General features: G+C 38.5%; 1 protein-coding gene across 3 annotated transcripts; it reads left to right on the top strand.

Moving 5' to 3' along the window:
- Nucleotides 1-27223, top strand: SUMO1 (small ubiquitin like modifier 1). 3 transcript variants are annotated; one of them, XM_036858709.1, is made up of 6 exons: nt 9-147; nt 3542-3581; nt 14582-14656; nt 18765-18842; nt 21143-21214; nt 26388-27218. In XM_036858709.1, exons 2-6 carry the CDS (start codon nt 3546-3548, stop codon nt 26454-26456), a joined length of 330 nt encoding a protein of 109 aa, XP_036714604.1. In that variant the 5' UTR covers nt 9-147; nt 3542-3545; the 3' UTR covers nt 26457-27218. The 3 variants fall into 3 exon arrangements, with proteins under 3 accessions (XP_036714605.1, XP_036714606.1, XP_036714604.1); XM_036858710.1 differs by lacking the exon at nt 3542-3581 and having other exon boundaries at nt 1-147; nt 26388-27223; XM_036858711.1 differs by lacking the exon at nt 21143-21214 and having other exon boundaries at nt 6-147.

Raw genomic sequence — 27223 nt, 5'->3', positions numbered from 1 at the left:
CCAGGCGTAGCGGAAGTCCCTCCAGCCGCGGTGTTGTGCTGTAGGGAAGAGAGACGGATTTGTAAACCCCGGAGCGAGGTTCTGCCTACCCGAGGCCGCTGCTGTGCGGAGACCCCGGGGGAAACCACCGTCACCATGTCTGACCAGGTACCGGCCTGGGAGCCATTCGATAGCGGTGGCCGAGGCCTTACTCCGCAGGTCCGCCAGCCGCTCGGCTGGGGCCGGGGATGGAGGCGCGGGGGAGGGGAGGGCGGAATGGGGGAGGGGGCGGCCGGTGGGGACTGGGCTAGCGCGGGAGGGGAGTGGAGTAGGACCGGAGACGCCCGGGCCTGCCGCGGGCCTTCGGGAGCCGCCCTGCCCCTCTCCTGGCTGGCTCATCACCCCCTGTGCCCCAGCGCCTCTGGTCGCGGCCTCAAGTCGTCTCCCTTCTTTCTCCGGGGCCGACCAGGTGCAGAGCCCAGCTCCCACTTTCCCGAGAGGGTCCGTGGGGAACCCGTGTGCCTGCCTCTTCAGAGGACTCATTGCAGAAGCAGGGCCCTAGGCCCCAGTTATGTAACGGGAGAGAATACCTGCCCCGGAGCCTCCGTGGCCCTGAAAAGCGGGTGGACTCCACTTTTGGGTTCTTAGTCTTTAGATAGTCTTGGAGTGGGGACGTGGGGGCGGGGGGTAGGGAGACATTGTCTGGTGTTGCTGGGAACCTAGAAAGCTCTGCCTTCCGTTCGGATTGCAGCTGGGGCCGGGCTGCCTCTGCTCTGCTCTGAGTCTTTTTCCGTGTGGGTGTGCAGAGCTGTCGCCTCTTTCTTGTACTTTCCCATTTCTTACTCGGGATTGGTTCAGTAGCTCTCCAGTTGTAAGAGAGAACTCAGAATAATCAAGAAACAAAGTAGAACAAAACTGCTAGAGCAACAGAAAGCGTTTCATCTGGGCGTTAACATGAAGATGACTGATACCTTTGAGGAAAAGGATAGGAAAACTTCGTGTATGTAGAGCAGTTGCAGAACATTTGCAGAAAGCTTCCTGTTATAGCAGAGTGCTCCATCTGAATGTTAATATCAAGAATTTGCTTGGGATTTGCACTCAATCAGGAGTGTTCGATTTTACGTGGTAAGTTTTTCTTCCTCATCCTTTTCTAGTTAACCATGTTTATGGCTAGTTTTTACTTCATAGGTTTTTTGTCTGGACTTTGTTTTGTTTGCTCAGACGACTTTGACTTTTTAAAGTATTTTTGGACCTTTTGCTTGTTTAGTGATAGTTATCTAGAAAACTGTTTCTCATTCAACCCCAGAATGTACTTGAACTTTTAAATTTAACACACTTATTCTCTTGGCTTTTAACCCAGTTCAGTTTTGTACCACTTGGTGAGAGCAAGTGAGGCTTTTGTGGATTTGTACTGTTGCGCAAAATGTACATTTATATTTTTAAGGTTAAACCATAATCTAGATTAGTTTTGGGTGGATCTTCTTACTAACAGTCTAGATTAATTCCCAAATTGGTATGGGAATGGCATTATAACTGTCTCCCTAGGTAGTTGTTTACTTGGTTACCAGGGAGGAAAGAACAGGTGTAAATGCTTAATTTCATCAGCCTTTTATTTTGATGCTCAGAAGTGGCTAGGAAGCCTGTTGAAATTTACTATAGTCTGATGAAAGAACAGTGTACAGAAGGGATTATACAGTAAATTGTCGAATTTATTGCTCCAGTTTGAATTCCAGTCATTTAAAAGAGACTTGAAGGAACAAATAAAGCACCTAGGACACTAACAGGTGCCTCTAGGCCAGAGGTTCTTTAGATTCTTTTCAGGGGGTCCTTGAGGCCAAAACAATGTTCATGATAATACTAGGACATTGTCTTTCCCACTGTCATTCTTTCATGAGTGTTCAGTGGAGTTTTCTAGAGATTGACATGACCTGGTATATCACAACAGATTGAAATGTATCAGTAGAAGCAGATGTGGAAATCCAGCTGCTATTAAGCCAGACATTGAAGAGATTTGCAAAAATGCAAAACAGTGCCACTTTTCTTACTAGTTTTGTTTTGAAAAATATATATTTTTTAAGATTGATGCTTCATTGCTACTTTCAAAAAATTGTAATTTATATACACAGTACCATTTAATGAGGGTATCATCATATCCTTACCAGTGTTTTATATTGCTATTATTAAAATATTTTTCGGGACTTCCCTGGTGGTGCAGTGGTTGAGAATCTGCCTGACAGTGCAGGGGACATGGGTTCAATCCCTGGTCTGGAAAGATCCCACATGCCGCAGAGCAACTAAGCCCGTGCGCCACAACTACTGAGCCTGTGCTCTAGAGCCCGCAAGCCACAACTCCTGAGCCTGTGTGCCACAACTACTGAAGCCCGTGTGCCTGGAGCCCATGCTCCGCCACAAGAGAAGCCACTGCAATGAGAAGCCCGTGCACCGCAACCAAGAGTAAGCTCTGCTCGCCGCAACTAGAGAAAGCCCATGCGCAGCAATGAAGACGAAACGCAGCCAAAAAAAAAAATTTTTTTTTCATAAATAGCAACATGAAAAATATTTTTAATAAAAATACATTATTTGCTAATATATATTGGGTTTATTATCTTAAAACGAATTAATATGTATATAAAACATTTCTCAGTTTCAGTGTCTAATACTGGAAACCTCAGTAGATATAACCAACCTAACAAAAGCTTTATGGGGTTCTAATTAATTTTTAAGAGTGTAAAAGAGTCCTGTGACCATAGAGTATGACCACTGTTGCTCTAGGCTGATTGACCAACATCGTTGTTAATAATAATTGGGACCCAGTACAGTTTTAGTGTTGGGATGCTAAGGATTTAAAGAGATATGAAGCTGAACTCTTAACCCTGATGAGGCTTATGAGTGAGAGTAAGAATCCCAAGTTACTACTCTGCCATATCAGCAGCATGAGACTGAACCACTGTCCCCAAAAGACAATATAAACCAGGTTGTTTTAGAACGATGTATTTTCTGAGGCACCTCTCAGAAGGTTATTGTCTGTGCTAAGATATTGGAATTGAGTAATAATTTCAAGTTAAAATAGGTGGACATTAAAGTCACACAAGACTTGAATTGCTGGGTTCTCCATTGACTAATGAAAAATGATTATTTTTGGAATTTGAATGAAATTCTCATAATTCTAACAATGCCATCATTATCCAGTGTACCATTATTGAATAATCCTCTAATACAGGTTCTAAACCTGAGGATCATAAATCCTAAGGGCTGAAAATCCACTGAAATTGTATGGAAATTGTATGAAGTTATATTTGTGCATGTGTATTTTTTTAGGGAGAAAGGATCCATAGCTTTCATAAGGGGTACGTGATCCCTCAAAAAGGTGAAGGACTAGCCTTTAACCAATAATAGAGACCTGATTGGGTGCTCACTTTTAGCCTAATTTCACGTTGCAGCAAAACTGAGCACTTATGTAGAACAAGAAGTTTAATATCAAACTGGTAAGGGTAATTTGTACAAATATTTTTCCTTCCTCCTTCCTTACATTCACATTTATAGTGTTTCTTTTTCATATCAGAATCATGAAAGGCAGCATGGACTTCAGCTCTTCAATTCAGGTCTGTTAATTTGTAATAATTGGATGACTGATTTGCTTCAAATGCTGACTGAATCTGTTGTAGCAGTTTTACTCTGTCCATCCCCACCTCAGAGAGAGGGCGGGCGGAGAGGGAGAGAGATAGAGATATTGATTGAATGATCTCCTTTTATCTTTAGTCAAGGATTTTGAAGCATTATGTAATTCTGGTTATCTGTTGGTACCTGACAGACTACTTCAAAACGTAATGGCTTAAAGCAACAGTCTTGTTTTGCCCATAAATCTGCAGTTTGGGCAGGGCTCTGTGGGTTGGGCTCATCACTGCTCCTTGATGTGTGGGGCCTCTGCTGGGATTACTCACATGACTGTGGGCTGTAATGGATGGGTTCTTCATATAGTCTCAAGGCCTCTGTGAGTGCTCTCGTCGTGTATTCTCTTGAGCATGGGGACCCCAGAATATTCAGACTTATGGTAGCTCAGGGCTCACCAGAGAGTGTTCTAGAGAACCTTGGGTGGAAACCCCAAGCCTCCTAGAACCTAACTTTGGAAGTCACTTCTGCATTCTGTTGGTCAGGCAAATCACTAAGTCCAGCCCAAATTCAGGGGAAAGGCATTTATTTTTATTGAGATATACTTGACATATAACATATTAGTTTCAGGTGTACAACATAATGATTCAGTATTTGTATATATTGTGAAATGATCACCACAATAGGTCTAGTTAACATCCATCACCACACATGGTTACAAATGTTCTTTTTTTTTTTTTAATTTTAATTTTTTATACAGCAGGTTCTTATTAGTTATCCATTTTATACATATTAGTGTATATATGTCAATCCCAATCTCCCAGTTACAAATTTTTCTTGTGATAAGAACTTTTAAGGTCTACTGTCAGCAACTTTCAAATATACAATACAGTATTATTAACTATAGTCACCAAGGGAAAGGCATCTAGACTCCATTTCTTAATAGGAAGAGTAACAAAGAATTTGCAGCTATCTTTAATCTACCACATTAATTGTATTTCTTTTGTTAGGATAGCGTTATTCCCTGCAGCATTCTTTATATCTCTCTGTTGTTGATGTTTGCTGATCTTTCTGTTAGCGTGAGATAGCAGGAGAATATGATAAACTAGATGTATATTAAAGTTCATAATTATGTATACTATTTATGTCATAGAATAAGTATTAACATACTTATAAGTGTGTTAAGAATAAGTATTAACAAACATAGCTGCATACTGTAGCTACGACTTGAGCATTTAGTTAGTGATACATACATTAAACATTCCATGCCCCAGGAGAGGAATGATGTATTCTGTCTTCTCTCTGACAGATATATGAAGTGCTGCTAGTAAATGTTGCAAACATATTGATTATAATAAAACATTTCAAATAAAATGTTACCTGAACATTATTTAATAGTATTTTAAAAACTGAGTATGATTATTATGTTAGAGTACTCATGAGGGGGGCTTCCCTGGTGGCGCAGTGGTTAAGGATCCACCTACCAATGCAGGGGACACAGGTTTGAGCCCTGGTCCGGGAAGATCCCACATGCCGTGGAGCAACTAAGCCCGTGTGCCACAACTACCAAGCCTGTGCTCTAGAGCCTGCACGCCACAACAACTGAGCCCTGTGCTACAACTGCTTGTTGCAGAGCACGGGCGCCTAGAGCCCATGCTCCGCAACAAGAGAAGCCACCACAATGAGAAGCCTGCGCACCGCAACGAAGAGTAGCCCCCGCTCGCCACAACTAGAGAAAGCCCGCGCGCAGCAATGAAGACCCAACGTGGCCAAAAATAAATAAATTAAAAAAAAAATAGTACTCATGAGGGTTAGTGGAGTAGTTCAGATTTCAAAACTGTAAAGCAGTTGTCAAATATCTATTGACACTCATTAGCCCCCCATACCACTTAGAATGTTTCTATTATAGGTTATATATTTAGTGTTGTAATTATTTATTTAAGTGCCTTTCTCCATTTTACTGTTTGCTTTCCAGGGTCAGGAATCAGGCTTTATTCACCCTTTTTTTCTGAAGTGCCTAGCAGAGTGACTGAATACTTAGTAAAAGTTTTTAAAGGAATGAGTGGTCAGATTCATTCATTTAACAAGTATTTATTGAATGTCAGTATGTTCCAGGCAGCATTCTAGGTCCTAGAATTGAAAGGTTGCCTCAAAAACGTGAAACAGCAGGTATCTTTCTCCTCCTCTTTCAATTCCCATGATGTTTTTTGTTATTGAGGAAGGGTTGGTTGTCATGCAGTAGTTTTCCTTTTACGATGTGTTTGCATACCTTCTCGATCTTTAGTTCTATTAGCAATAGACCTAGTAACTTTATCTCCAAAATTGAATCATTTGCTTCTTCCAGGACATTGGGATATTATCCATTGTTATGGATAATAATAATCCTGCACTGCTTGTGGGATCTTAGTTCAGTTCCCCGACCAGGGATTGAACCTGGGCCCAGGCAGTGAAAGCACCGAGTCCTAACCACTGGACCACCAGGGAATTCCCATTTTCTCTAAGTCATGTTTGGTATCCTATTTTGGAATATATTAAAATTGTGTGTGTTTTTTTTGTAGATTATTCTCTGATAGTCTACTTTAAAAAAGTCATGTGGGTAAGGCCACACAGATCCTATTATTGAGTACCTTAGTCTTATGGTTTAAAATTTGGAATTCCTGCAACATGACTTAAGTTTATTTAAAGATATGTTGTATTTGTTATACTTCTATATTTTGACCATTCTTTTTGCATTTGATTGCTTTTACTGAGCTATTGAGAATCTGAAGGAAAAGACCTGAAGGAAGGAAGGGTGGAGTTCTGTTTGCTGGACCTGCTGTTCTCAGTAGCCAGGGTCAGATATTTTTAAAGGTTTTACTGAAGATAAATATATATATGAAAAAGTGTACATAAATGTACAGTTTGCTGAATTTTCACAAACTGGTCACATCCATGCAGCCAGCACCCAGATTAAGAACAACTGTCCAGGGCTTCCCTGGTGGCGCAGTGGTTAAGAATCCACCTGCCAATGCAGGGGACATGGATTCGAGCCCTGGTCCGGGAAGATCCCACATGCTGCAGAGCAACTAAGCCCGTGCACCACAACTACTGAGCCTGCGTGCCACAGCTACTGAGCCCACGTGCCACAACTACTGAAGCCTGTGCACCTAGAGCCCGTGCTCCGCAAGAAGAGAAGCCACTGCAGTGAGAAGCCCGTGCACCGCAACGAAGAGTAGCCCCCGCTCACTGCGACTAGGGAAAGCCTGCACACAGCGATGAAGACCCAACACAGCCAAAAATAATAATAATAATAATAATAAAATAAGTAAATTATAAAAAAAAAAAAAATGACTGTCCTGACTACTAACATAGATTAGTTTTGCCTGCTGTTATACATTATAATTTTTTATAAGTGGAATCATACAGTATGTATGTATTTCAGTGTATGGCTTCTTTAGCTCAGCATTGTTTGGAGATTTGTCTGTATTATTGTGTATAGTTGTATGTTGTTAAATCCCATTGCTACATTGCATTCCATTGTACAACTATACCACACTTATCTATTCTGCTTTTGATGCACACTGAGTGGGTTTTCGAGGAGCTGTTTTTTAATATAAGCCAAATGCTACCTATTTAGAGCACCTCCTCTGTCAATTTGGATTGCTTTTGGACTAAATAACAGAAAATCTGATATATAGTAGGTTAAACAAGTTTGTAGTTTATTTTTCTAATGAAGCAAGAAGTTCAGACATAAGTAGTTCAGGGATGGTAAGGCAGCTCCACCATGCCTTCATACTTCTTTCCCCTCTGTCCTTAGCGGGTGTCTTCACTCTGATGCTTGTCTCCTTGCCGGCAAGGTAACTTTATGTCTTGTTCCAGGCAGGAGAAAGGGATGGAGCAAAGGATAAAAGTATGCCAAAAAGTATGTACCAGCAAAAAGTATGTCACCTTCTATCTGCATGGCCAGCACTGCATCATGTGGCCGTAAGAGAAGATTAGAATTTTTTTTTTCTTTCTTTTTCTTTGGCTGGCAAATTTAGGCTTCCCTTTGTAAGGAAGAAGGGGAAAATGGATATTGGATAGGTAATTAACAATGTCTGCCTTACCTCTAAATCTGCCTGCTAGTACTTTTGGATACAGTGAAGCCAGTTTGTTCTAGGCTTTGCATAGGTCCATAGTCTAGCTGCAGAGAGTATGGTTTATATAACCAGTAGGATTTCCTTTTCTTTTTTTTTTAATATAAATATATATATATTTTTTAACTTAAAAAAATTATTTATTTTTGTCTGTGTTGGGTCTTTGTTTCTGTGCGTGGGCTTTCTCTAGTTGCGGCGAGTGGGGGCTACTCTTCATTGTGTGAAGGCTTCTCATTGTGGTGGCTTGTCTTGTTGCAGAGCATGGGCTCTAGGCACACAGGCTTCAGTAGTTGTGGCACGTGGGCTCAGGCATTGTGGCTCACAGGCTCTAGAGCGCAGGCTCAGTAGTTGTGGTGCACAGCTTAGTTGCTCCGCGGCATGTGGGATCTTCCCAGACCAGGGATTGAACCCCAGTCCCCTGCATTGGCAGGCAGATTCTTAACCACTGCACCACCAGCGAAGTCCAACCAGTGGGATTTTCAATTATAATTTTTAGTTCCTGAGAAGTTGTCTTTATTTATCTAGTGTTTAACTGCAATTCTAGGGTTGAATGCAAATTTACGGAAGTCCCAGTGTCTTCACAGCTTGACTTAAACCTTCAAGTTATGGAGCTAAGTCTGGTCAGTTTTATTCCAAATGTCTAGTACTGTCTCATTAAATTTGAACATAGGCAGCATGCACTGAAAAAATATGTGTGTGTGTGTATTTTTAGAATTGTGGTAAACCCATTGAAGTATGAGGGAGATGACTTTATTGTAATTTGGGGGTTTGTTTCTTTAAATAATGGGTACAGTTATTAGAATCATCCAATTTAATCCTTGTTGAGCTTTCTTCATTAGGAAATAAAATGAAATAAACCGATGTACAGTAAGAACTATGGTTAACAGAATTTTTGGAAACTTTGAATGTATTTTTAATGAAATGTTTTATTATGGAAAAATTTAATGTATATATAATTGTACGCATATACCCATCTCTTGGCCTATCTTATTTCATTTGCATGACCCCACTCCACTTCATAACATTATTTTGAAACCAACCCAGACATTGTATCTTTTCATCTGCAAATATTTTAATATGTATCTCTAAAAGAGAAGGACTTTTTCTTTTAACAAAACCAGGATACTGTTGTCCCACCTTTAAAATTGAACAGGTTTGTTAATGTCATCAAATAAGAGTAAATGTATTCTTTATTTTTGGTTTCCCCCAGAATCCCCCCTCTTTCAGAAGAATGAACAATCCTTGTACAACTGGAAGGGTCAGTGAGAGATTGGGAGTAGTTAAGTGTGGTGCTGTTTTCCTGTGATTAAATTGTCAACATACTGATTGCCATAATGATTTTTAGCAAAGTTCTTGTTCTTTTGACTTTGAAATGGCACAGTAAAATCCTTCTGTTGAATTCTGTACATTTGTAAATGAGGATTGTTGTGTTCTCTGTCCTTTCTTGTCTAGTTCTTCTTTTCAGATCCAGCTATCTTCTATTTCTAAGCTGTTTAATTTATATCTTGGAAAGAAGAGTTGGTAGTGCCTGGTGTCTGATAAATTCCTTTTACTGTTCCAGTTACCATGATTTAATCTCTAGATGACACAGACCTGAGAATTTAGAGGTTTCCAGTTCCTGTCTTTGATCTTGTACATACATTTACTTTTCTTTACATTACCAGTTTCTTCTGCTCTGGGGCTGTGTAACCTTTCCAGCCAAATCAACCAGCCCTCTCCGGGATTCTCTTTTCTCTGATGACCTACTGTCCCACACCCAGTGCTGAATGCTTTCACTGTTTTGTGACTAGTGTGCCATACCATTCTGTATTGGCTGCTTTTTTACAGGGGACAGAAGGAAAGAAGGCATACAAAAGACACTAAGATCACTGGAGACAAACTTTGGCCTTTTTTTGTCCAAGATCTTCTCATTTTCCAGACTAGTTTGTGAAAGGAAAAGAAAAAAAGATAGCACATGAAAAGTTGGATGACTGCATTAGGCAAGCCTGAGGCTATTAAACAAGTGGGTGTAGATGACATTGCTCTAGTGCTTCAGAGTTGGGAAGAGATCACCAAAATGGAGTGACTAGGGAAAGTGGCAGTTTATTTTTGGAAATTTCAAATCCTAGTATTCACATGTTCTTATGAAATTGAAGTGAATTATCTCTTTTTTAAAAAATTTATTTATTTTATTTATTTATTTTTGGCCGCGTTGGGTCTTTATTGCTGCACGTGGGCTTTCTGTAGTTGCAGCCACTCCGGGGGCTACTCTTCGTTGTGGTGCGCGGGCTTCTCATTGCGGTGGCTCCTCCTGTTGCGGAGCACAGGCTCTAGGCACGAGGGCTTCAGTAGTTGTGGTGCATGGGCTCAGCAGTTGTGGCACACGGGCTTAGTTGCTCCGCGGCATGTAGGATTTTCCTGGAGCAGGGCTCGAACCTGTGTCCCCTGCGTTGGCAGGCGGATTCTTAACCACTGCGCCACCAGGGAAGCCCCCTCTTCTTTTTTTTAAACATCTTGATTGGAGTATAATTGCTTTACAATGGTGTGTTAGTTTCTGCTTTATAACAAAGTGCATCAGTTATACATATACATATGTTCCCATATCTCTTCCCTCTTGCATCTCACTCCCTCCCACCCTCCCTATCCCACCCCTCTAGGTGGTCACAAAGCACCGAGCTGATCTCCCTGTGTGAATTATCTCTTATTCCCAACTGTGAATATAAAACGCTGAAAGGATTTTGTTTGTATTGACTATTGTGTACAGTAGAAGTATGAATCGTTAGTAAGATTTTGTGGTATGATACAGAAAATAGTGCTGTCAACTTAATTCAGCCAGCATTAAGTAATTGCCTGGTATTTGCATGACACTACAGAGATTATAAAGATGAAAAACTTGGACCCTCTCCTTGTAAACTTGTAGGGAAGTCAAGACATACAAAACTTCACAGAAAATGTTAATTTAACAAGCATATTGAGTATCTTCAAAATACATACTAAACACTGTGCTTGACCAGAAATACAGAGAAGAGTAAGGCATGCCAATAAGGAACTCAATCTGGTGGGAGACACAGATATGCAAACATGTTATAATAAGATTAAAGTAAACAGTATGGGAACATTTAAGAGGGTGATGAGGGAAATCATTTTGTAGGAAGCGATGCTTGAGTGGTCTTGAAAGGCGAATAGGGTAGGAAAGGGCATACCAAGCAGAGGTGATTAACATGTACAGAGATAGTGGAGATAAGGTAAGAGGGTGCCCTGTTTAAGGAATTGTACATCAGTGTGGCTGGAGCAAAAGATACTATTAGCAGGAGAAGTAGGAGAACAAGGCTGGATTGCTAGGCAGGAACCAGCCCATGGAGGACCAGTGTATGTTGGCTAAGGAGTTTGAACTTAATCCTGAAGATTCTTGGCAGATCAGATTGCATTTTAGAGAAGTGGCTCTGGTTGTAGTTGGGAAGAATTAATTGAAGGGAGCTAGACTTGGGGCATTTGTTATGCTATTGCAGTAATGCTAATGAGCAACAGTGAGTGCCTGAACTAAGGCAGTGGAATGGAGAGAATGAGAGTCACTAAGAGATATGATTGTCAGAATGATGAATGATTAAGTGTGAGATTTAAGAGAGGGAGAGTAGCCAAAGATGACTACTAAATTTCTGTTGTGGGCAGCTGAGTGTATGGTAACCATTTATTGTAATTGGGAATCCAGGAGGAATTGTAGATTTTTTGGATTTTGGTTTTCAGAAGGAGGAGTTAAAGCTAACAGAGGAGTTAGAGATAATGCATTCAGTTTTGGACACTTAAATTGAGGTACCCATGGGGACATCCAAAGTGGAGATAGATGTTCAAGCCCTTGAAAAAATGAGTGAAACTCAGAAAAGTTGTCAGGTTGGTGAGGATGGTTGTGAGTCATTAGTATCTGAGAGGTAGTTGGAGTTATGGGTCACCCAGGAAGAAGAAGAAAAAGAGGATTAAAGACATGGAACCTAGAGGAGCACCAGCATTTAAGGAAGTGGTCAAGATGAGGAAACAATGGAATCTTGGAGGCCAAAGGTAGAGAGTTTTCAAGGAAGAAGTCATAAGTGTCTGTTGGTTAAAGATGAGACTTGAAATTGTCCATTGGGTTTAGCAATAAGGAGTTGAACTGGTAACCTTGGTGAGAGAAGTGTCAAGTGGAATGGTGGGGTATAAACCAGAGTACAGTGGGTTGAGAGTAAAAGTGGAAACAGCAAATGCTGAGTACTCTCATAAGAAGTTCGAAGAAAAAGATGAGGCTGACTCCTCGAGAAGACAGTAAAGGGGGAGTGTTTTTAAATTGAGAATAAATGCCATGAAGGATATGGATAAAGTGCCAGTGGGAGCATTAAAGGAAAATATTAATCCCAGTTGGAAGGTTGAGGGGTGCCGTGGTTCCTGGAAGAGTTTTTTTAAATACTGGACTTCAGGTGATGTGTGGGATGGATTTTTGTGAGATGATTTCAAGAGAGGTTGAGAGAGGATATGTATTACAGGTAAAGGAAACAGGAACAGCAAAGGGCTGAAGGTGGAAGAATGTTTGTAGACATATTTAGGGAATAGCAGATAGTCCAATTTAACCAAATTCATGGTTTGTAAAGGAAGTGGAGAGAGAAAAATGAGAATTGAGCTTGGTAGTGGAGGAACTGAACGAGGTGCTGCGGAGTTTGGTTCTCGGCCTTAAAGCACTTTTTGTTAGGGGTAGTTATACAGTCAGAGAAGCTGTGCTTTAGAAGGAGTTCTGAAGCAGTGTGGACAATGGATTGGAGAAGGGGGAAGAGCTCTTTTGTTCTGAGTAGCCTCTGTAGCTACCCTGTCTAGGAAACACTGGAGCAAAATCACTCCCATTGTGCTGATGTATTGCTGCTCCAGTTGCAGGGGGATGTTTTTCTCCTTGTGGTAACTCCTATAAAGCTTCTTAACACCCCTTCTCTTAGTTAAAGAGGACTCAGGGCTTCTTTGCTCTTTGTTGCCCTTCACTGCGTGGAATAAGCTGTCCTTGTCCTCTCTAGATATGTAAAGGAAGAAGGAACTGTTTACTCTGAATATAAATTCATAGAAATGTGGTTGTGAAGACTATGTTTGAAGACAGTCTTCTAGTTTTCAGGTGAAATACTGTCTCACTAAAGAAGGTTAATTTGGCCTGCTGCCATAATATGCGGTAGTCAGCAAATGTTGAAAGTACTGCAGAATGATAAACAGGCAAGGTTTCACACTAATGAAGTCAGTTCTGTTATCTAAGCATTTCCCTGGACTCTAGCCTGTATCTTAAATTTAAAAGCTACTTCTAGTTTAATATATTCAATAAATTTTGAATGTTAAAGAGTTTGTTAGTTTTCACTTACTGGCATGAGATAAACAGGTAATGGCCTTGTTACTTCTGAAATACAGTGTAGTTGGTTATATTCTTATCAAGCATTGATTAACAGCTTGAAATTGCTGTGAATCATAAAAAAGCATATATTTAAATAAGTGACTAACATGGTGGCAAAACTAAGGTAAAGTGCATTGGAAAGCTACTTTTTGTTGTTGTTTTTTAATTAATTAATTAATTAATTTTTGGCTGCGTTGGGTCTTCATTGCTGCGCATGGGCTTTCTCTAGTTGCGGCGAGCGAGGACTACTCTTCGTTGTGGTGCACGGGCTTCTCATTGCAGTGGCTTCTCTTGTTGTGGAGCATGGGCTCTAGGCACATGGGCTTCAGTAGTTGCGGTGTGTGGCCTTAGTAGTTGTGGCTTATGGGCTCTAGAGTGCAGGCTCAGTAGTTGTGGCGCAGGGGCTTAGCTGCTCCGTGGCATGTGGGATCTTCCCGGACCAAGGATCAAACCCGTGTCCCCTGTGTTGACAGGCGGATTCTTAACCACTGCGCCACCAGGGAAGTCCCGGGAAAGCTACTTTTATCACACCATTGACTGAAATTTACCAAGCTACACCTTTACTAAAAATGGCTTACTTTTCTTAGATACTTCATGGCAAAGTTGTTTCAACTAGTTTATTCTAACTTCATTTTCTTTTCAGTATGCCTTCATTTGAAACTATCTTATTTATTATGGTATAATTTATAAGAGGGTTATACTCTTTTCTTCTGTCTTCCAATTTTGTCTCCTCTTTCCTTTTACTACTTACTCTGGGCTTTTTTCTTATTCCAGTTTAAGTCTCCTAATTTTTTTTTTTCAGCCAAGCCTAATCTTTTAAAATTGGATATACTGCTTCAGATAGTCTAAAATAATAGCTGATATAAAACTGATTTGTTTTGACTCAAGACTACATTAGGCCAATACTTTGCTATTTGATTTTCCTTTCTAAATAGACTTTGCTTATGTTAATATGATTAATTTATGTTTCTTAGTACAGTTTTGTAATTGGAGTAGTTAACTTCTCCCAATAGGTTGTGAGAAAATAATCTTGGATTCAGAATGTTTGGTTAAGGATTCTTGGAGATGAGCTTCCTTTGACTAATAGGAGTTGACTGAAGATAATGGTTTCCAGGTTGTTCCTTTGTGTAGCAGCAATAGCACCACCTGGTAATTAGTTAGAAATGTATATTACAGCCCTACCCCAGACCTACTGAATAAAAAACTTGGTGTGAGGCCCAGCAGTCTTTTAACAAGTACTTTAGGTGATTCTGATGCTCAGTGAAGTTTTAGAACCATTACTATAGGATTATTATAATAAAAGAGACTTCTTTCTTGATTTTTAGTGATCTTTAGAACTGGTGTTTGAGAGAGTAATTGACTTAGGACCTTTTTTGCTTAATTGGCTGGCAGAGCAAAGAAATGCCTGCTGTATTTTCAGGTGCAAATTTTGTACCTTAAGTCAAAGTAATGGGTGAATAATTAAAATAGCAGATAGGAACTTATATCTTTATATGTACTTTTCTTTCAGGAGGCAAAACCTTCAACCGAGGACTTGGGGGATAAGAAGGAAGGAGAATATATTAAACTCAAAGTCATCGGACAGGTGAGTTTCATTATTTTTCTCCTTTGACTCTGGAATGTGTGGATGATTTCTGACACACAGAGAAAATGATTTAACTAAGGCAAGTTATTTAAAAATGGCGATTCATTTACTACATATGCATCTCTTGGAGGCAGAAGAGGGTGATACTGTTTTCTTAATTGCTCTGCTAGGCAGATTTAGATCACCTTAATTTCTTCTAATAAAACTTTTTTTTTTCTTGGTTAGCATGCTTCGGTGGCAAATACAGCGACTACTCTTGAGTGATAATGCTAGGGCCCTTAAACCAAAGGGCCTCTCAGGCCTTTTCTTGACCCCTTTCTCTTTCTTGGCACCTTATTTCTACAGACTCTGGCCTGTATCTTATTGACCCTTTTTGAGATGTTAACAGATAATTAAGGTTAGCTGAAAATTATTGGAGGAATGCATCTTCATAGTTTTTTTTTTAAGGGACAAAAGAAAGAACTAGTAGACACTCACCATGGAAGTATGAGAGTACCATTTCCCCACATTCTCTGAAACATGGGATATTACCAGTCTTTCAATTTTGGGCCAGCGTAATAGCTAGACATTTTATTTTGCATTTCTCTGATTATCAATGAGGTATAATTTTTTGTCTTTTACGTTTATATTAATCGTGTGTTCATACCCTTTTCCTATTTTCTGTGATCATCTTATTTTGAAAATTTTTATTAAGATATAATTCAGATACCATAAAATTCATCATTTAAAATGTATAATTTAGGTGCTTTAGTATATTCACAAGGCTGTACAACCATTACCATTATTTGATTCCAGAACATTTTCATCACCCGAAAAAAGACACGGTGTGTTCATTAGCAGTAATTCCCCATCTTCCTTTTCCCCCAGCCTCTAGTTAACTGCTAATCTACTTTACTTTCTGCGTTTATGGATTTGCCTATTTTGGACATTTCATGTAAATGGAATTACACGATTTGTGACCTTTTTGTGTCTGGCTTCTTTTATTTAGCATAATATTTTCAAGGTTCATCCAAATTGTAGCATGTTTCAGTATTCCATTCCTTCTTATGGCTGAATAACATTTCATTGTATGATATACCGAGTTTGTTATCCATTCATCAGTTAATGGACATTTGGGTTGTTTTCATATTTTGGCTATTATGAATAATATTGCTATTAACATTCATTGTAAGTTTTGTGTGGATATGTTTTCAGTTCTCTATATATCTAAGAGTGGAATTGTTGGGTCTAATATAGTAGTAACTTTTTAAAACTTTTTGAGGAGCCTCCAAACTGTTTTTAGTGGTGGCCGCACCATTTTACATTCCCACCGACAATGTATGAAGGTTTGTTATTTTACATTCTAGTTAATATTTGCTGTTGTCTTTTTTTTATAGTCATCCTAGTGAGTGTGAAGTGGTATCTTGTGTTTTTGATTTGCATTTCCCTGATGATTAATGATGAGCATCTTTTCCTGTTCTTATTGCCCATTTGTATACATCTTTGGAGAAATGTCTATTCCGATCTTTTGTCCATTTTTAGATTGGATTACTTGTCTTTATTTTTGAGTTGTAATAACTTGTCATATATATTTAAGATATTAGATCCTTATCAGATAGATGGTTTGCAAATGTTTTCTCCCATCTTTGGGTTGTCTTTTCACTTTCTGGGTTGTGTCCTTTGCAGAAACAGTTTTTAATTTCGATGAATTGAATTTATTTTTTCTTTTGTTGCTATGATTTTAGTGTCATATCTAAGAAACTATTACCTAATCCAGGGTCACAAAAATTTATACCTATAGATTCTTCTAAGGTTTTTATGGTTTTAGCTCTTACATTAAGTTTTTGATCATTTTGAGTACTTTTTGAATGATTTTTGTATGCGTTTGAAGGAGAGTCTAACTTCTTTCTTTTGCATGTGGCTATCTATTTGTCCCAGACCATTGATTGAAAAGTCTGTCCTTTTCACATTGAATTGCTTGACATCTTTGTCAAAATCAACTGACCATAGATATATATGGGTTTATTTCTGGGCTGTCAATTTTATTCCACTGATTTACAGGCATACCTCCGCGACATGCGGGTTTGGTTCTAAACCACTGCAATAAAGCGAATCACATGGATTTTTTGTTTCCCAGTGCATGTGAAAGTTATGTTTACACTATAATGTAGTTTAAGTGTGCAATAGCATTTTGTCTAAAAAAACCAATGTACATACCTTAGTTAAAAAATGCTTTATTGCTGAAAAGTGCTAACCATCATCTGAGCCTTCAGTGAGCCTTTTTTTTGCAGGGTTAGGGTTTGAAATATTTAGAGAATTACCAAAATGTGACACAGAGACCCGAAATGAGCAAATGCTATTGGAAAAATGGTGCCAGTAGACCTGCTCAACTCAGGTTTGTCACAAAGCTTCAGTTTGTAAAAAACACAGTATCTGCAAAACGCAATAAAGCAGAGTGCAATAAAATGAGGTACGCCTGTGTATGTTTGTCCTATGCCATGGATTACCTTTTTAACAATTACTGATTTGTAGGAATGCTTTATATTTTCTTGATTTTTCTTGTCTGTTATATATGTTGTGAATATTTTCTTCAGGGTCTCTTAACTTTTGTGGTGCTTCTTACTGTATAGATGGTTTATGTTTTTATTAAGTCAGATTTATCAATCTTTTTTTTTTTTTAGTGGTTTCTGAGTTAAAATCTTGCTTTAAAATAAGGATTTCCCAGTGTCAAGATTAGGGAAAAAGTCTCTCCCTAAGAAGAACAGAAAATATTAAAAATTTTTTTTAATATTGGCTCTTTAATTCATCTGGAACTGATTTTAACTTATGGTGTGAGGTATTGCTCTAGAAATTTTGTCTGTTTGTGAAATTATACATAGGACAAGAATTTGTATTTATTTATTTATAAATTAAAAAAAAAATTTGGCCACACCTCACAGCATACGGGATCTTAGTTCCCCGACCAGGGATTGAACCCAGCCCCTGCACTGAAAGCGCTGAGTCCTAACCACTGGACTGCTAGGGAATTCCCTGTTGTTTTTTTTTTTTTTAATAATTATAGTTACAAGGCTTCCCTGGTGGTGCAGTGGATAAGAATTCGCCTGCTAATCCAGAGGGACACGGGTTCAAGCCCTGGTCCGGGAAGATCCCACATGCCGCAGAGCAACTAAGCCTGTGCGCCACAACTACTGAGCCTGTGCTCTAGAGCCCACAAGCCACAACTACTGAGCCTGCGTGTCACGACTACTGAAGCCCGCGCGCCTAGGGCCCTTGCTCCACAACAAGAGAAGCCACCACAATGAGAAGCCCGTGCACCGCAACGAAGAGTAGCCCCCGCTCACCACAACTAGAGGAAGCCTGCGCGCAGCAACAAAGACCCAACACAGTCAAAAATAAACAAACAAATAAATAAATAATTAAAAAATTTATAGTTACAAACAAAACATGCAGCTTCCACTAACACGTATTTGTGAATGTGATATGTAATCATTAGGATTGGCTTTGAAATTTTTACAGTATGCAAGTGCCAGTATTTTTTTCTGATGGTTGCCTGGTAGTTTACTTGACAGTCTGGGTAGAAAAAAATTACCTGTGATCCCGTTTATCAGTTTGACTGACTCATTTTACTCATGCAAGAGAAGCCAGACTCTGTGTGGTGACTTTTTATGGCAGGAGTAAGTGTCTGTTATTTTGTGGTCTACGTCCCATTTGTAGGTTTGACCGTCTTCAGTGACACTTCAGTTGTGGGGGTACTTTTTGTTTTGAGTTGCCTTTGGGAGTTTGTGACAGTTCACATTTTCATTTTGAAAACAGAATAGGCATGCAGTTCTGAAGGAATGCATTCTTTCACATACATACTTTTACTTATGCTGCTAATTATAACACCCCAAACAGATTATCTTTATGTTCGTTTTATTAAATTTATTTTGAAATGGGTATATAGCAACTTTGAGGATGGTTAGAGTGTTTTAATAAACCTGTTATGAATGCTAAAAAGAATATTTTGGTGGGAAAATATAGGAGACAAGGTATACATTTCTATTTGTGTATATGTGTAATTAAATAATTTGTTTCAAGCAAAGCAAATAGCTTACACAGAGAGTGACTTTTTTCCCTCATATCTCCATAGGATAGCAGTGAGATTCACTTCAAAGTGAAAATGACAACACATCTCAAGAAACTCAAAGAATCGTACTGTCAAAGACAGGTTTGTATGTTATAATATTAAATTCAGTGCTTTATATATCATTAATTTTTCTTTCTTGTCAAAAGAAAAGTAATCCTTTGGGACTTCTCTGGTGGTCTAGTGGTTAGGACTTTGCAAGAAGAAAAAGAAATCACCTAGGTGTTAGGATAAGTAAAACAATAAACATTTGTTTCTGGTTTTTTTTTTTTTTTGGCCACGCTGCGTGGACTGTGGGATCCTAGTTCCCCGACCAGGGATCGAACCCGCGCCCTTGGCAGTGAAAGCGCGGAGTCCTAACCACTGGACTGCCAGGGAATTCCCTGTTTCTGTTTTTGATATTGTTATGCTCAGTAAAGTCTTTTAATTGGGGCTCAACTAGCTCACATTTGTAATAATGATGGGAGCTAAAATTGGAAACGAACATGTATTAAGTGCAGTATGCTCCTAGGTACTTGGATACATTGTTATTTACTGTTGACAACAACTCAGAAGAAAATCATATGGTCTTTTTACCTCATCTATAAATGAGGGAGTTGATTATTGAGAAAACACAGTGCAAAAGTGAAAACTAAACTGATCCAGAATTGAAGGTGCTAGGTTTGGGGAGATAATATAACATCAAGTTAGTATAATTTCTAGCTTTCTTTTTTATGCTTCAGAGTCTACAGTCTTTAGAAGTTTCTATACTCAGTTCACAGAGGCTTGATAATTTTTTTCTTATATTTGCTGATATACGAGGAATGGTACACTCAGTATATCTAAAGTATGGAATACTTACCCAATAGAGAGAGACTGAATCATCTTTCCATTTTGATTTTATAGACTGGTTTCTATAGAAACTTTTTTGACTCCAACATAAGATATTTCTTTTTTGAAAGATACTATAATTAAAATCAAAGAATATTCCACCCTTGTCAGTCATGTTTATTTTTAATATAATCCTGGAAATAATTTTTATTTGTTTGTTTGTTTATCTATCTATCTATCTGTCTATCTATTTATTTATCTATCTATCTATCTATTTATTTATTTATTTATTTATGGCTGTGTTGGGTCTTCGATGCTGCATGTGGGCTTTTTCTAGTTGTGGCGAGCAGGGGCTACTCTTTGTTGCGGTGCGCAGGCTTCTCTTTGCAGTGGCTTCTCTTGTTGTGGAGCACAGCTCCACAAAGCTCTAGGCTTGCAAGCTTCAGTAGTTGTGGCCTGTGGGCTCTGGAGTGCAGGCTCAGTAGTTGTGGCGCACGGGCTTAGTTGTTCCATGTCATGTGGGATCTTCCCGGACCAGGGATTGAACCCGTGTCCCCTGCATTGGCAGGTGGATTCTTAACCACTGTGCCACCAGGGAAGTCCCAACCCTGGAAATAATTTAAAACCAGGGTATTTCCTGGCGGTCCAGTGGTTACGACTTGGCACTTTCACTGCTCCCAGGTTCAATCCCTGGTCGGGGAACTAAGATCCCGGAAGCATGACCAAAAAAAATCACAAAAAATAGTTTAAAACCAAATACAGGGTAAGTTTGCAAGGTCCATATATTTATGTATAGTACATAATGGAAGATATTTTGAATTTTTTTGGATGTTTTTGGGATAGTATTGTATTTAAACTGTGAAAATCTTAACACATTAGTTATTGAGCAGAACTTTCTAATACTTTTGGACTAAATGATTCTTGATTTGTACTTATTAGTGAAGTTATTTCTCTTTAAATGAGCTATCTATTCTCTTTTAGCTATTTTTGTGGAATAAATGATTAGAAAGATATATTTTAATACCTTTTGTGATATTTATAGTGCTGTAAATGGCATCACAGGTTTACTGTAGTTTATCTGGCTTGCTACTGTGCTTTACCGATTTTCTATGATTTAATCTGTTTAAAAACCAATTTTGCTTGTACAGTTGGAAGCTAGTGAGGCTGCTCATCCAATATCTGATTTTATGTTAGCTTACAGATTTGAGAGGAAACTATATAGAATAGTGGTTAAGAATGCACAGGCTTAGGAGCAGATTTAGCCTTCAGTTCTTGGCTAGCTTGTGTGCCCTCTCCATACCTTAGATTCCCTAGCTGTAAAATGAAGATAATGTGATAATACCTACCTTCCAGGGCTGTTGTGATGAAAATTTATGATTATGTATATAAAATACTTGGTACAGGGAGTGCCTAGGAAATAGTTGGTACTAAGTAAATGATAATTATGATAGAATTAGCTGTCTAGTTTTATGTTCTACATATTCTGCTGAAGCTTTCATATTTGCTTTTTGTGCATCAAAGTTCCTGTTATGTCTTCTAAGATTTGTATATTTGTATGTTTTCTGCCTTTTTAGGGAGTTCCCATGAATTCACTCAGGTTTCTCTTTGAAGGTCAGAGAATTGCTGATAATCACACTCCAAAAGAAGTGAGTATAATTTCTTCTCTGATTCAAGGCATATTTTTAATTCTGCATTGAATGATTTGTTTTCACTGGTACCATTAAACTGTCCTTTTCTTGAATATTCTCTGATTTAACTGGTATATCATTTGTCAGAGAGAAAAATAATCTTTTGGGTTGAACTTCCCTTGTATTGCCTTCAAAAAGTGCCTGTAAAAAGAGAGGTGGAAAGTAGAAAATGAGTACTGAAATTGTCATAAGGCACACACATACTACGTCTTTTTGAGGATGGACAGATGGTCCTCAAATTTGGCAGATTTCTGGTACATTTTCATGGTGATGGTGACCTTCACAGTTCAGTTTTGACTTTTGACCCATTTTGAGAACTTAATGTAGAAGCTTAGTGTATATTAATATATTTGGCTCTGTCATCTTGGTTTATGTCTTTTAATGCTTCTGTGCCTTTATTTGTTTTATTGTATGTATGGACTGTTTTCTCTGTTTATATATTCCACCCTCTCTATTCCCATCCCCACCGCCACCCCCCAGGCATCTGAAAGTAATAAAGTGTGAGAGAGAGAATGTGTGTATTTATATTTATGCAGATTCCCCCCTCCAAATACAAAATAACATTTTTGATATTTCTGATAGTGGGAACAGTGTATGGTTATTATTAGTTTTTTGGTTTAAAAACATTTCAAACTTACAGAATTATGAGACTAGTATAATATTCTCCTGTATAACCTTTTTCCTGGATGCACCACTTATTAACATTGTGCTATGTTTGCTTTTTTGTTCTGTCTGTATATACAGATTATCATTATTGGTGAGCCATTTGATACTGGCCCTTTACCCCTAAATATTTCAGTGTTACTGTTCTCCTAAGAGCCACAGTTAAATTATCTAATTTAAGTGATTTAACCTTGATACAATACTGTAATTGAATATACAATCAAAATAGTCTGATTTTGCCATCTGTCTCAGTAAGGTCCTTTATAGCTCCCTCCCTTTTTTTTTTTTTTAAACTTGACCTGGGATCTCATCCAGGATATGCATTCTAACTAGTTATCATGCCTCTTAGCTTTAATGTGGAACAGTTACTCAGTCTTCGTTTTTCATCACACTGACATTTTTAAAAAGAATTCAGGCCAGCTGTATTTTAGAATGTCCTTCAGTTTGGGTTTGTCTGTTGTTTCCTCATGATTAGATTCAGTTTTGCATTTTTGGTAGGAGTAGCACAGAGTGAAGCTGTGGAATTCCAAGTGCATCATATCAGGAGTTATATGATCTCCATTTGTCCTGCTATGGATAATATTAACTTTGGTCACGTAGTTAAGATGGTAACTGCCAGATTTTTTATCCATTGTAAAGTTATCATTTTCTTTTGTAATTAATAAGTAATTTGTGGGGAGATACTTTGAAACTGTGTGAATAATGACGTTCTTTAGATATTGGCCAGTGGGGACCCCTTCAATTTGGCGTCTTTTCTTTTTGACACCTCTCCATCTTTTTAGAAAGTTTTTATTTTGAAATAATTTTCAATTTACAGAAAAGTTGCAAGAATAGTACAAAAAACTATACTCTCTTCCACTTAGATTTACCAGTTTTTAACATTTTGCTACCTATGCTTTATTATTCCCCTCCCCCCATATATAATATATGCGTGTATATATATGTATATCATCCAAACCACTTGGGAGTAGGTTGCATACACCATGCCATTTACTAAATATTTTAGTGTGTATTTCTTAAGAATAAGTATATTCTTTTACATAACCACAGTACTGTTAATAAAATTCAGGACACTTAACACTGTTAGAAAACTTTAGTCTTCAACCTAATTTTGTCATCTGTCCCAATTATGCCTTTTATAATAAATTTTCTCCCTCGTCACAGGATCCAGTTCAGTATCAACATATTTTATTTAGGGGTCTCTTTAATTATCTTTAATTTGGAACAGTTTTTCAGCCTATCTTTGTCTTCATGACACTTACATTTTTGAAGAATACAAACCAGGTATTTTCCAAAAAGTCTCTCAATTTGGGCTGTTCTGTTTCCTCATGACTAGATTCGGATTATGTATTTTTGGCTGGAATACTACATAAATGGTGATGTGTCTTTCTCAGGGTGTAATATCTGGAGTATCTGAAGTCCCTTATTGAGTTTAACAGTTGTCTTTTTCCTTTACTATGTAGTTACTATTTTTCCTGTTTTAATTGAGTAATTTGTGGGCACATACTTTGAAACTATGTGACTATCCTTTTTCTCATCAAACTTTTCCCTGTAGGTTTAGTATCTACCCACTTTCTTAAGTACTTCCTTACTGTCTGGCACAAGATATTCCAAACTTATGTTGTATTTTCCCTGTCCTGGCTTGGCATAATCTCTGCAACACAGAAGATATTTCATACATTTTAGTGACACCTCCCTCACTATCATTAAGAGATTTATCTTCTTAGAAGAATAATAATGGGGCAGTGGGAGAGAGTAGGTATTTAGGGAGTGACCTCTTTGTACTCTTGTTTACTCATCTCTGCTAATGTACTACTTTTTTTTTTTTTTTAATTTATTTATGTATTTTTGGCTGTGTTGGGTCTTCGTTGCTGCGCGCGGTCTTTAGTTGCGGCGAGCGGGGGCTACTCTTCGTTGCGGTGCGTGGGTTTCTCATTGCGGTGGCTCATCTTTGTTGTGGAGCATGGGCTCTAGGCGTGCAGGCTTCGGTAGTTGTGGCACGCAGGCTCAGTAGTTGTGGCTCGCGGGCTTTAGAGCACAGGCTCAGTAGTTGTGGCGCACGGGCTTAGTTGCTCCGCAGCATGTGGGATCTTCCTGGACCAGGGATTGAACCCATGTCCTCTGCATTGGCAGGCAGATTCCTAACCACTGTGCCACCAGGTAAGTCCCTCTGCTAATGTGCTCCTTAAAGCTGATGGCTTCATATTCTCCATAGTTTGAGGACATGTGCTGCCTTCCTGATTTAAAGGTTCCTTGTAATGTTTGGAATTTTAGTCCTTTCAGTATTTACCAGGCTATATGTGCAATTAAAATTAAATTTTAATAGCCTCTTTAATTAATAATTATTTTAATATTCATATGTCTATCACAATCAAGATATCCATAATACTAGAGCCAATTAATCACTTTTAAACAAGTTCTAAATCCACTTAAGTCTATGTTTTATATTTAGATTTCTTAGCATATTTTAATTTTCACATTTTGTAATTCAGCACAGAATTGTCACCTATAAAATACTGATCTTGGACTTTCCTTTGAAATGTTATTTTTCATTTCTTTCTGTGATCCACTATAGTTCAGTGGAAACAGTGATAGTTTTTGTTTTCAGTCTTCCTATTACAGTGCTCCTTAACCCTGTCTGCACATCAGAATCAACAGATTTACAGTCCTTTACAAGCCTCACTGAGTGTAACACCTGGGTTTCTATGCGACACCAAGCCCCCTTATGTACTCTTTTATTTTTTAAATAAAGAATACTTGTGTTAAAAATAAATAAAAGTATTAGAAAACCAAACTACCAAAGTATATAAAATGGAAAATACACTTTAGATATCTCTGCGTTCCCATTTCTCAGAGGCAACCATTATTAATAATGTCTTTTAGAAAAAAATTCCAGAATATTTCAATGCATATGAAGCACATTAAAAAAAAAAAAAAACTTAGGGACTTCCCTGTTGGTACAGTGGTTGAGAATTCGCCTGCCAGTGCAGGGGACACGGGTTCGAGCCCTGGTCCGGGAGGCTCCCACGTGCTGCGGAGCGGCTAAGCCCGTGCACCACAGCTACTGAAGCCCATGTGCCTGGAGCCCATGCTCCACAACAAGAGAAGCGACTGCAATGAGAAGCCCATGCACAGCAACGAAGAGTGGCCCCCGCTCACCGCAACTAGAGAAAGTCCGTGCACAACGAAGACCAAATGAAGCCAAAAATAAATAAATAAAAAAAATTAAAAAAAAAAACAAACTTAATTGCCTATACTTTGCTTAATGTTCTGTATAAGGCATTTTAAAGGGTCTTTTTTCTTCTTTTCCTTTTCTGTAAGAGTTGAGAAGGGTTGGTCTGAAAAATCTAGCTTATACAATTGGAGGTGTCAAATAAGAGTAGAAGTTAAGTAAGGTTTCTTCACTGAATGGTTACTATCAAAGAAAATAATAGTTATATGCCAGAAGGAATTGTAGATGACAAAGCAAACCACTTAGAAATGAATCCTTAGGCAGTGTTTTTCTAACTAAAACCACATATATTTCAAAGTGAGATCAGGTTTTTTGAAAGAGATTCTATCAAGTAATTACATCTAGAAGTAAAATGCATTTTAGAAAATATGCCATCAAACTATTATTTAAACTATTATATACATGTTTCATTAGGTTTAAAACTCCTTTAAGGTACTTTTCAGAAACACTTAAATTTTATATGGTGAATAAACTGGGACGTGAAGTTGGTTCAGCAAAGTAATATGAATGACTTCATAGACATAGTATCAGAGGAAAAGATATACCTCTCTGTTCTTTAAAACTTGGTTGTTTGTTTGTTTGTTTTGTTTTGTTTTGGCTGCGCCATGTGGCATATGGGATCTTAGTTCCCTGACAAGGGATTGAACCCATGCCCCTTCATTGGAAGCACAGAGTCTTAACCACTGGACCACCAGGGAAGTCCCCCTCTCTGTTCTTTAGATTAAAGGAAACAGTATTCTTTTTTTTTTTTTAATAAATTCATTTATTTATTTATGGTTGTGTTGGGTCTTCGTTGCTGTGTGTGGGCTTTCTCTAGTTGGGACGAGTGGGTTCATTGCGGTGCACAGGCTTCTCATTGTGGTGGCTTCTCTTGTTGCGGAGCATGGGCTCTAGGCGTGCAGGCTTCAGTAGTTGTGGCGCGTGGGCTCAGTAGTTGTGGCTCACGGCCTCTAGAGCACAGGCTCAGTAGTCATGGCGCATGGGCTTAGTTGCTCCACGGCATGTGGGTTTTTCCCGGACCAGGGCTCAAACCCGTGTCCCCTGCATTGGCAGGCAGATTCTTAACCACTGCACCACCAGGGAAGCCCAGAAACAGTATTCTTAATTTTAGACCAGGATAACTATGGATTACTTTTGTATCTTTTTGCACTTTAAAACAGTGGCCACATAATTGCAGCCAATTAAAAAAATAGTACTTTTATATTCTACTACTAACACTTTTCTTTTCTCTTACAGCTGGGAATGGAGGAAGAAGATGTGATTGAAGTTTATCAGGAACAAACAGGGGGTCGTTCAACAATTTAGATATTTTTATTTTTTTTCTTTTCCCTTAATCCTTTTTTATTTTTAAAAATAGTTCTTTTGTAATGTGGTGTTCAAAACAGAATTGAAAACTGGCACCCCATCTCTTTAGAACATCTGGTAATTTGAATTCTAGTGCCCATTATTCATTATTGTTTGTTTTCATTGTGCTGATTTTTGGTGATCAAACCTCAGCCCCGTTCATATCGCCCTCTCCTTTTTAAAAATTATGTGTGTGCACAGAGAGGCCGCCTTTTCCAGGACTGTGCATTTACAGGCTTGTGATAAATAAGATTGACTAATGCGAGTGTTCATAATGACTTTCCAATTGGCCCCGAAGTTCTAGCATGTGATCGCTTCGCTCCTGGACTGTGACTCTCAGTGGGAGATGGAAGTTTTTCAGAGAACTGAACTGTGGGAAAATGCCCTTTCCTTAACTTGAAGCTACTTTTAAAATCTGAGGGTCTGGACCAAAAGAAGAGGAATATCAGGTTGGAGTCAAGGTGACAGAGGTGGTGAAAATAATGACTAACTCCAAAGATGGCTTCACTGAAGAGAAAGCATTTTAAGATGAAAGAAAAATCTTGTCAGAAGATCCCAGAAAAGTTCTAATTTTCATTAGCAGTTAAAGTTATTCATGCAGAAGTGTATACAGCAGAACGCTGCTCTTTTTGACTTTATTTGTACTTTTTGGCCTGGGATATGGGTTTTAAATGGACATTGTCTGTACCAGCTTCATTAAAATAAACAAAATATTTGTAAAAACCGTA

The sequence above is a fragment of the Balaenoptera musculus genome, chromosome 7, assembly GCF_009873245.2.
Source record: "Balaenoptera musculus isolate JJ_BM4_2016_0621 chromosome 7, mBalMus1.pri.v3, whole genome shotgun sequence".
NCBI lineage: Eukaryota > Metazoa > Chordata > Mammalia > Artiodactyla > Balaenopteridae > Balaenoptera > Balaenoptera musculus.
This window is presented reverse-complemented; position numbering and strand designations above follow the sequence as displayed.